General features: G+C 36.6%; 1 protein-coding gene across 1 annotated transcript in view; it reads left to right on the top strand.

Moving 5' to 3' along the window:
* The window catches only part of MDN1 (midasin AAA ATPase 1), a 3,484,183-nt gene that overhangs the window by 2,118,919 nt on the left and 1,353,167 nt on the right, over positions 1-12,097 (top strand). Inside the window, exon 54 of the mRNA XM_044071809.1 lies at positions 1,573-1,733. Coding sequence (XP_043927744.1) covers positions 1,573-1,733 — 161 coding nt within the window. The remainder of the gene's footprint in view (positions 1-1,572; positions 1,734-12,097) is intronic.

Below are 12,097 nucleotides of genomic sequence, written 5' to 3'. Positions count from 1 at the left end.
TCAGGTGTCTGGGAGGGGTTGTTGAGGAGAATGGAAGTCCGAATGAGGATGTCAGCCCTAGAATCAGAGGGGCTGCAGCCAAACTGGCACAGTGTGTCAATGAGTAGTGTATGATAGAAGACTGCCAAAGAAGCTGAAAAGTAAGGTGTACACAACAGTGGTGCAACCAGTACTACTATATGGTACAGAAACCTGGGCAGTTAAGGCAGAACAACTGAAGCTTTAGGTGATGGGGATGAAGTGCCTGTGATGGGTGGTAGACTGCACACTGAGGGAGAAACAAAGAAATGACAGAAGAGCAGAAGCCAAAGTAGCTCGAATTACAGAAAAGATGAGAGAGAAAAGATTATAGTAATTTGGGCACATGTACAGAAAAGCAGAAAATCTAGTGAAGAAGATTTGGGACAAATAGGAAGATGGCAAGAGGAAACGAGGGCATGCAGCAAAGAGGTGGATAGATTGTGAGAGAGATCTGCAAAAGTTAAGCTTGAGTGTTGACGGTAGAGTTGGCCCTGAATAGGGAGAGATGGTGACATGACACCCTGACCCCATGTAGAAAATGGGGTTGATTGTGATGATGTTGACGACGACTTTATCGTAATTTCTGCAGAGGAAAGAACTAAGAAACTGTAGAGCGAGTCTCCCAAGGGTTATTCCTTCATCTCTATGTTCTTTGGACTATAATGGCTGGTTCTTATTAAATTCCTCTTGAACTTTACCTGGTGGATATCCCTCAACCATGGGGAATATTCTTGAGAACCAATGAGTTACAATTGGTTACATATTTCCAGGAACTCAGAAGTTAATCACTGGGTAGTGTCTTGCAAACCTATCTGCTGCATCCGTTGTCATAGTTTTAATCATACTATTATATGGTATACCTTTGTGTGTTGAGTTGCATACCAGTAACCCCAAACCAGTTTCATGGTTCATTGCTTAAGCTCAGCTCCAGCTTTATTTGGGTGCTTTTTTAACAAAGCACTAATAGTAGTAGAACGAAGACAGAAACTGTAAAATATGTGTAATACATAATAAAAAATACAATTAACCTAGTCATAATCTAAAATAGGTTCAAACAGTACTTGAGATAACAAATCTAATTAAAACTGGGGGAAATTAATAATGAATTTGCTAAGGGCAGGGCCATAAAAGAAGTCCTAAAACTGATCACCTCCACTCTCATCAGAAGCCATTTCAAATGGCCAAGTCTTCAAAGATGTACAGTAACATACCATTATGGTGCACTCTCTCAACCACTGTGAAAGTAGGTCCCACAGATGTGTGGCCTGATAAGCAATAGTAATACACAGAGGTTTCCAGCCAGCTTTGTGGGGACCACCAGCAACCTCTCCCCTTCAGAGGCAGGTGAGGTACAGTATGATACTGTGAGCTTCAGGTGAGTTGGACCAAACTTGTGTATGGGCTTAGGATTTGTTTTGATGATTGAATAGCATTCCTGATGCAGTTATACCTACTGAATTTACGTGTCTTTCTGTCTGTACTATTTTTTATTGTTGATTAGTTTTTGTTTAACTCATTTACATCATGGCTGCTGCTTTGTTACCTTCACAGGTTTTGAGTCTCATGCTGTGGCGTGATCGTTTCTGGTCTGTCTCAAATTCTGTGACTGCAGATCCTCATGGACTCTCTCTCCTTTCACTTCATTGGTACTGGGTGACCAGACATCTTATCACAAACCTTCCTGTGATTCTTACAGGTCACTCTTCAGAAAGGTATGTGGGGGACCCACTTTTTAATATTGAGTTTAGGTGCAAATAGCAGAATTGCAAAGTCTTGCTTGTTGTTTCTTAGCTTATAAATCTTTAAATGCTCTTTAGGCAGAAATATTAATTACACAGTTCAGTCTGCTATAACCAGCCAGTGTAAAATATTGGTGAAAGGTATGAATGTAATTGCAGGGTGCATTTCTATATGTAATAGATGCATCGTATGTTTGTGTGTGCGTGTGTTGATGCAATAGCTACCACTAGGATTATTGACATCATTGTCCTTCAGACATGCTTCCTTGTGAAGCTGAACTTATTGTATGGATAGGAATGTTAGAGGTTGCTTATAGCTGTGATTATCATATGCATGTTGGGACTTTATTTCTTTATCTGACATTTGGTTACTGGGAAAGTCCGGCTGGGAAAGAAAAGCTCCAATACAGAGAGAGAAAGAAAAAAAATAACTTTTGCATAATAAACAACAGGAAACAAAGCCAATTTGTGGACGAAACCCAGAAAAGTCAAATGAATGCATTTTACATGGAAAGATTAACAAGCATAACTAACATGCATGCGTTTTTCAAACATCATTAACAGTTATACTTGCATACATACATTTTTCATAGAAAGACTAAATATGGCAGGATATTTGCAACCTGTGTAAGTCTTGATAATCTGCTGTCATGTAAATTTGAATAGTGATGTTCTCTGCTTCTAGCTGTTTTGCAGTGCTGTATTAGATCATGAGAAGGCTTTTGTTTTCTAACTTTCCATGTCTGAGGTTTGTGTTTTATTTGTACATCAGAAAATTTTCATATGGTTATCACAATTATTTTGTGCATTATTGTTTAGCAGATTTAATTTTCCATTCATAAAAAGGATAGTCTTTCATTGAAGTACATTAAAACTGAGTGAAATGACTCATTCATTTATCACTTAACATGTTCCAGTTAAGTGATCTCAGCTTTCATGCTCATCCCGTTTGAAATTCTAAATTATGCAGGTCAGAATGTCCTTTTCTGGATTTATCAAGTACAATAATGTAATTTGCAAATAAAGCTAAATTTTATTGATTCACCTTAATTATATCATTGAATTTATGAATCTGTTATTTGCCAATGGGTTTAAATATAAAACATAAAACAAAGGTGAAAGGACATCCAAATTCTGGTTCCTCTATGTAAACACAAATTGTCAGAGCAACGCTCCTGCCTTCATTCTTGCCTCCTACCTTTCATATATACTCCTAATTAACCATGTTACACCATCAGGAAATGGATATGCTTCCATTTCTCAGCTCAAAATACCAGCTGACTGCCAAACAGTTTCTCTGCATCAAGACCCACCAACAGTAATGATGTTTTCCTACTTTCTGCCTCCTTCTGGATCATCATTTGTCTTTTAATGTTAATTGTTTGCCTCCCAAAACCATATTTATCTATATCTATCAATTTGGTAACATGTGTGCCACTCTCAGCTAGTATGGACATAAGCACTTTATAGTCATGGTGTAAAGTTTGAAAATTAGTCTATATGAAGATGGGGCTTGAGGGTTTTAACCCTCTGTGGGTAATCCAGACAACATAACTTTTATTTTTTTCCCCCCAAGATGCTGGTGGTACTTCCCTTTTCAAAATGTTGTTAAACAAAAACTTCCAGACCTTTATTGCTTTTTTCCCCTCTAAATTTTCAAATGTTGTGAGGAACCGTGTCTGATCCTGGAGACTTCCCTGTTGATTATACATCACCATTTGTCTCATCTTTATTTTGGTTATTGAGCCTCATCTTCCTCGAGCTTTGACACAATTAAGTCTTCTATAATATTCCCATTTGTACTTTTCCTTGGTTTCCATATTTCTCTGCTTTATACAACATTTTTAAAAAAATTGTAAAGCATATTTAATACCTCATTAGGATCTACAGTTATTTTTCATGCCATAGCCTATAACAAGAAAAATAAACAGATATCCTGTAAGAAGTATAAGAGATATTTCTGAAATTTCATGAAAATTTGTATAAAGCAAAGAAATGTAGAAATCAAGAAAGAGCAGAAATGGAAAGATTTATGGAAGACTTAAGTATGCCAAGGTTAGAGGTTGATAAAACTCAACAATTCACAGTTAAGGTGAGAGGAGATGAGATACAAATGGTGACAAAATCAGTCTCCAAGAAAGTCTTCAGGAATAGATGGCATTCCTGTAGAAGTTTGGGCACTAGGAGGGAAGAAAGTGATGGATGAATGTTTTGTGTAATTGTATATTAAAAGGAGTGGAAGAACCAACATCCTGGAAGAAAGCAGTGTTGGCTGTAATCCCTAAAGATGGTAAAAACCCATCAGACCCAGATTTATATTGGCCCATTTCAAATATAAACCACAATTATAAAATGGTTGTCTATAATAGCAAACAGACAGATCTGGATCACTGTGGTTTTCTGGAGGGGAGGCAAACATTTGACAACTTTAACAGAATGATGATCGAGTGGGAAGCAGAGTGTAAGAAAATACTGCTGTTTGTGGATCTTGATGCAGAGAAATCATTCAACAGAGTAAGCTGGGATTTTGAGTTGGGCAATAGAAGTATTTGCATACCCTAATAAGGTTAATAGGGAGATGTATGAGAAATCAGAGGCAAAAATTGAAGTGAGGTTTCCCTGTGTTGTAGCTGAACAGAAAGAACCAGGCAGGGTGTCCTCTCCTCCCCTTTGTTCTTTGCTTTATATTTACGGCCATTGGCAAAGAAACTTAAGGACTCTCAAATTCAAGGATATAATTGGTATGGTAATCAAGACAAATTAGCTTTATTTGTAGACAATAACTGTAAACTATGTACGCACATATGAATTGGTCCAGAAATAACCATATTTATGGAGACACAATAAAATGAATTATTTAGGAGTATGGATTAGAAGGGATTCTGTTCTGGCAGCTGAGGATATTTGGGAAGAGACTTAAGAGCTAATACAAAAACTGAGAAACCGGAATCTCTTGTTTATGGATACAGATAGCAAGATAACTTCTTCTTTCGGCTTTTCCTGGTTAGGGGTCGCCACAGCGGATCACCTGTCTACTCATGATTGGCAGTGGAGTTCATCAACCAGTGGAGAAGTTGTGTAAATAAAAAGGTTTAGGAATTTAATTGGTAGGGGAAGAGGGCAAAATTCAGGGGAGATAAGTTGATCATTCCAAGAGAACAAGGTGATTTAGGATTACCTGGTTTGAAGTGATATTTTAGAGCTACACAGTTGTGACTGATATACGTAACACAAGCAGAAATATGTCATTCAAAGTGGAAAAGGTTGATGATGATGAAACGGGGGAGAGATTCAAAAAAATAAGAAGAGAGTTGGATTTTGGATGCAGATCCTTAAGGAGAATAACAGCCATACAGAATGTTATATTCATAAAGTAGCAGAAAGTATACTAAGAACTAAGCCAACACAAGAGTGGAGAAGGGAGATATTGTCAGTGATGACAACTGCATTTAGGATACAGAGAACAATCAAGAGGGGTCTAGAATTTATTGGACGAAGCTGGCAAGGAGAAAATAACTCTAGAAGGAAGTGTGGTAGAATGGGAAAAGGCCAAGAAGACTCCAGGCTAGAGACTGCCTTTCCTGTCATGTATTGGTATCAAAGTATAGGCAAAGGGATAGGGGTATCCTAAGTGAATGATTTGATCTGGAAGAAATCTTAGTTGAATTTAGGAAAGAAGCTGCCGTTAAAGGAATAATTAGTAGGACATATAAAATATTACATGATTACTATAGGAACCAGTCAAAGAAGGTTAGAGAACAGTGGGAAAATAGACTAGATAAGCAATTCACAAGGAAACAATGTGAGGACATATGTATGGCTCCCAAGTATGCAACAATGTCCAGAAGATTTAGGATTTTTTGTACAGGTATTTTATACCATAAGCAGACTCCAAAGATGGCAAACATTGGAGGTGTGATGAAAGAGGTAACTGGGAACATAGTTTTGGGAATATAATGAGCTGACAGATTTTAAATATTCCTTACAGAGTACTCTGTTAGAAATATTGGGTGAGCAAATGTGTGTGACTGAGCAGGGATGCAAGAGCTAATTTGCCTAGACACAATAAGGCCTTACCAAGTGTAATTCTGGTGGCTGCCAAAAAGCAATTATTAGAAAATGGAAATCAAAGTCTAAAGCAACTGTATTTAAAGTACTAAAAATTGTAAAAGAGAGACAAGAACCCAAAATGACATCTTTAGAAAAGGTTAGGAGCAAATTGCATAGAAAAAAATGGAAATTGTAATACTATGTGGAGGTTAATGTTTTGGATGAGGAATGAAATTTAAGGGAGTACAGGAATATAGTAATTTGTGTAATATTGTATTGATAAAAACATTTAATGTCTGTTTGTAACTGGGAACATGTTAAAATAGTTTTTTTTTATATAAATGTATGTTGGCCTGTGTCTTCAGTGATAATTCAATAAAGTTTAAAAAATAGTTGCATAATAGCAACCTATCTCCATTCCTGCATTATCTGTGTACTCCCTGATTTCTATTGTGCATTCTGCATTTGCTACTCCTCTTCTGTGAGATTCCTCTTATTCTGCAATACTTCAACATTTGTCAGCCTTCCTAAGTAATTCCCATTACTTTCCCATGTCTGTCTCTATTTCTGTTCCACTTTAAACTCAATTTGTGTTAATCCAACTCACTAGATATCCCTTCTAAAGAAATGTCTTCCATAATAATGCAAATAATTTTCATTGCCCATTCCTTACTTCCTTCTCTTTTTAACAGGTAAGCAGGAAAGCACCAGTGTCTCAATTTTACTTGATTGCCCTGCATAGTTTTTTTTTTATTGGTGCATAATCAGAAAAAGTCATTTGATATTTGCCAAAGCTTTCAATCAAATATAAATTCTGCTGTGAAATATCAATTCTCTCCACTTTAGCCCAGTTATTTTACATTGGAGAACACTATGTAAATTATTTCTGATTTCCTACTACTGAATTCACATCTTCCATACTAAATATTCTCATATTTTTTCAGAATTCAACCCTCTTTTGTTATGTTTTTCCTTCTAGGTCCTTCAGTATTGCAAATCAAGTTCCAGTCCCCCCCCCCCCCCCCAATAAATAATAATCCCGGCTGAAAGCTAATCATTTCTCCGTATTTTTATTACATTCCACAACAGATGTTTTTGATGGAATATAAATGCATGCTGGTAAAATCCTTTTGCCTTGGCAATGGCTCCTTCCTCTGACAAATACGCCATTATTGCCTTTTTTCCCCCTCTTATCCCTTCTTATCTCACTATTGATGTCTCTCTGGCAGTCAGTTTTATTATTCCTCTTTTCCGTTGTCCCTGATGTGCTGATGAATGTCCATCCTGAAATCTTTTCTTTGCCATATTCACATGCTCATTTCTATCCACACATCTCCTTCACCATTTCTCTTTGCACCCTATGTTTCTTAATATAATTCAGTACCCTCTGCTTTTTTGTCTATACCTGTAAGTAAATTTACAACCCATAATAATGACAGGGCAGCCATTGTGGTAGAATACTATTATTCCCACCTGATGTACATGTCAGTTCTTTTGATTATGTATTTCCAGTGTTTGGCATGTTGATGTTTTAAGCAGCTGCTTTTTATCTCCGTTTGAGCCTATGTTACATTTTCAAGACTTTTGCTACAGTGAAAACACTCTGACAAAAAACTAAATACATTTTTATCACAACACATCCAGATTTAGCTTGGAACAAATATGTAAAACTGTAGACATTTTAACAAATAAAGTTTATCCCATCTGATAGGAGCAGTTGCCTTAAACTGACTGCTGTGCCCAAAGACGCTGCTTAATGTAAAACTAAGGCTACCAGTGCTTAAGTATGTTACAGCTGACTGCTGTACGTTTGTTATTTCTGTTCTTTCAGATGTGAAAAACAGCTTGCTTGCTTTCTGTAAACATTAACCTTTAGCCCTAAGAAAATGTATTCTGGCTACTTTTAAGTAAATACACTAAATTGTGCATCGTTCTATTAGCCACATTAAAGTATTTTTAAACACACCTTTATTGAATTCTCACTTATGACATAGGCAAACTTACTTACTTAATCAAACCATATTAACAAGTTCATACTTACAAAACATTATACTTCTCATTTATTGTTCTATGCAATATAATCAATCCAACATTGCATAAATTGTTCAGTTCCTGCCTTCAGTTAAACCTCTTTCCTCCTCCGAAACATTTTGTTGCATGTATTGTTCCCACAATTTCCATTTTTTATGCAGTTTACTCATACCCTTTTCTAAAGATCCAACTTTCTGTTTGTCTTTGTTACAATATTAACTACTACAAGTATGGTTGGTTTAGACTTTGATTTTCATTTTCTAGTAATTGCTTTTTTTGGCAGCTACCAGAATTAAACTTAACAAGGCCTTATCCTGTATTCCAGCTCAAAATTATTTCCTTAGTTACACTCATTTTTTCTCACCCAGTATTCCTGACAGAGTACTCTGTAGAAAATTTTTAGTCTGCGCCAATTCATTACCCTCCAAAAACAAATGCTCCCAGATGCCTCTTTGTTCTCCATTGCACCTCCAACATTTGCCAGCAACCTGAGGAAAAATTCTTTGGAGCTGCTTAGGGTATAGAAACACTTCCCAGACAAAAATCCTAAATCTTCTAGACTTTGCCTTTACATATTTGGAAGCCATAAATACGTTCTTCCATTGTAAATTGCTTTCCAATCTTGTCTGACCTCCTGTGATTGATTCCTGTATTTTGTATTCCTTCCTAATTATCCCTTTTTAACAGCAGATTCTATTCTAGATTCATCTAAAAACTCAACCAGTCCAGGTCTTTCACTTAAGATTCCTGTATTTCTTTCTCCTGGCCTATATTCTATCAGTATCTGATGGGGAAGGCAATCTGTAGCATGCAGTACAAATGGCCTTCTTGGCTTCTTCCCCTTCTGTTACCTTTCCATCTCTAATTATTTGTTCCCAATACCTTGGCAGCTTTCTTCAGTAAATTCCAGCCCCCTCTTGGCAATTCTCTGTGCCACTAATTGCATTCATCCCTATATGCAGAATATTCTTTCTCACATTTCTTATTAGCTTAGTTATTGTATACCTTCTACCACTTTATAAATATATTAGTCTGTATTACTCTTCTCAAGTATATGCATCCAAAATCCCACATTTCCTCACATTTTGAATTTACCCCTTGCCCATTATCATCTGTTTCAAATTGTAGCTTTCTGCTTATATTATGTATGGGTCTTAACTGCGTAGCTTTCAATTATTGCTTCAAATCAGGTAATTTAAAACCACCTTCTGTTGGATGGATCAACTTATCCCACGTGACTCTTGCCGTTTTTACCTCCCAGATAAATACTTCAACTCTTTTTACATTCTGCAACTTCTCCTCTGGTTGATAAAAATATACCTGACCTGTATATAAAACTAAAGGGACTTAAACATTTACTACTGCTAGTGTTTTTCTATCCATATCCAGAGGCTAGTGTTTTTCTATCCATATCCAGAGGCAAGTGTTTCCAGTTTCTCAGATTTTGTATTATCTTTTGTTTAACCTATTCCCACATACTTTAGCTGCACTAACTGCTTTTCTGTGCTAATGGTCCTTTTTAACCTATGTTCCTAAATACCTTATGTTATTGTGTCCCTATAAATATTGGTATTCCTGAACCACTTCATGTGTGGGTATGTAGTTTACAGCTGTAGCATTTGTTTTATCTTCATTAATTTAATGGCCTGAAAACACCTAAAACTTTATCTTCATTAATTTAATGTCCTGGAAACACCTGAAACTATCTCAGAATGTTCCACAACACTCAGATGTCCTTATCTGGTTTTATCCAGTAAAAAAAATATAATCTGCAAATAAAGCTAATTTTTCTGGAGTGCCATACCAATTACATACTTGAATTTTTTAGTCCCTTATTTTCTTTGCCAATGGTTCTAAATATAATGCAAATAAAGGGGAAAGAGAGCACCCCCTGCCTGATTCCTCTGTTCATTTGTACCTTATCAGAGGGGGACCCTCCCACTTTAATTCCTGCCTCTAATCTTTCAAGCATCCTCCTATTTTAATCTATTGTTTCAGGAATGCAAATGCTTCCAGTGCCCTACTCTCAAAATCCCAACTTACTCTGCTGAATGTTTTCTGTGTATCAAGGACCATCACTAACAGCAGTGGAATTTTCTTAAATTTTGCTTCCCCCTCTATCATAATTTTTCCATTAATGTCAAATGTTTGCCTCCTCTCCACAAAACCACACTGATCCATATGTATCAGTTTTGACAACAGCTTTGCCTTTCTTTTAGCTAGTATAGTCATAAGCACTTTATAACGATGGTGTAGAATTGAAATAGGTCTATATGAATCTGGATCTGATGGATCTTTACTGTCTTTATGTATTACAGCAACCACAGTTTTTCCAGGGTGTTGGTTCTTCTTTTAAAATACTGTGAAACAAAACTTTCTAGATTTTTATCACTTTCTTCCCTCCTAGCTTTCAAACTTCCACTTGATACCATCTAATCTTGGAGACTTCCCTGCAGATTGTTTATACATCAACTTTTTTTAATCTCACCTCTTATTTTAACAATTAGTTGTTGAGCCTCATCTTCCTCTAACCTTGGCATATTTAAGTCTTCCATAAATATTTCCATTTGTGCTTTTTCTTGATTTCTCTACTTTTCTGCTTTATACAGATTTTCATAACATTTCCAAAATATAACTTATAACCTCTACAGGAGCTCCAGTTATTTTTCTTGTTATAGGCTCCCTAAGTTTGGCAACAACCATTATTTCATGTTGCCTAAGTTGTGCCAAACGTTTTTGTGCTCTGAAGTTGTAATCAAAAAACAGTTGCTTAAAAGCAGTATTTTTAAAGTCATGAATATTGTCCAGGAACTCTTTCTTTTCTCTCTTCAGCACTCTGCAGTTGCACCTCTTGTTCTGTGTCATTCCCCTTATTCTGTAATGCTTTAACATTTGTCACCCTTTCTAAATAATTTTTGTTACTTTGTAACCATATCTCTTTCTTTTATTTCTACCCCATTTTTAAACTCTACTTCACTTTCCTTTAGTCACACTCACTAAATATACCTTCTGGAGTACCATCTATCTTACTTAATAACTCCTGAATAGCTTAAACTACCCATTCCTTAAATTATTCCCTTTTCAGTGGGTAGTAGGAAGTGCCCATGTGTCATCTTTACTTCATTCCCCAGCATTTTTATCCTGGTAATTATTGGCACATGATCTGAAGTAGTTACTCAGTGTGTGTCAAGAGTTCCCAAATTCTCAAGTTTCTATGAAATATAATTTGCCTAGTCTAGCCCAGTTATTTTTGCCTTGGGGAAATATGTAAATTCTCTGAGTTCCTACTACTGAATGCACATCTTCCATACCAAATATTTCTTCAGAAATCTACCCTGTTTTATATTTTCCCATCTAGGCCTTCTGATGCATCCTCACTGTTTCAAATCAAATTCCTGTCCTACCTGTAAGTAATTTTCCCTGCTGAAAGCTGATTATCTCTGTGAAAATATTTTAAGCTGCACATTAGCAGCTATTGGTGTAATATAAATATGTAATCCCCATCCCTTACCAGTAGCCCCTTACTACTAGAAGTCTGCCATTATCATCTTTTTTTTCCTCCACCTATCACTGTTGGAGCTCCTTTAGAAATTTAATATAAGTAGTCCTGTTTACTTCCTCTTTAGTGTTGGACACTAAAGAGGGAGAAAAGGACCAGTACCGATTGGCTAGACAGAGTGACCGAGCTGCTAAAGATGTGCAGCAGCTAAGGGTGATAAAGGATAGTGAGGGAAACGTACTCACAAGCGAGGAGAGTGTGTTGAGCAGATGGAAAGAATACTTTGAGGGGCTGATGAATGAAGAGAATGAGAGAGAGAGAGAAGGTTGGATGATGTGGGGATAGTGAATCAGGAAGTGAAACAGATTAGCAAATAGGAAGTACGGACAGATATGAAGAGGATGAAGAATGGAAAGGCTGTTAGTCCAAATGACATACCAGTGGAAGCATGGAGGTGCTTAGGAGAAATGCCAGTGGAGTTCTTAACCAGATTGTTTACTGAAATCTTGGGAAGTCAGAGGATGCCTGAGGAGTGTAGAAAGTGTTTTGGTACCTATTTTTAAGAATAAGGGTGATTTGCAGAGTTGCAGTAACTACAGAGTGATAAAACTGATCAGTCACAGCTTGAAGTTATGGGAAAGAGTAGTGGAAGCTAGGTTAAGAAGGGAGGTGATGATTTGCGATAAGCAGTATTGTTTCATGCTGGGAAAGAGCAGTGCAGATGCAATGTTTGCTCTGAGACTGTTGATGGAGAAAT

The sequence above is a fragment of the Protopterus annectens genome, chromosome 1.part0 (assembly GCF_019279795.1).
Source record: "Protopterus annectens isolate FY-2018-M chromosome 1.part0, PAN1.0, whole genome shotgun sequence".
NCBI classification, from domain to species: Eukaryota; Metazoa; Chordata; order Ceratodontiformes; family Protopteridae; genus Protopterus; species Protopterus annectens.
This window is presented reverse-complemented; position numbering and strand designations above follow the sequence as displayed.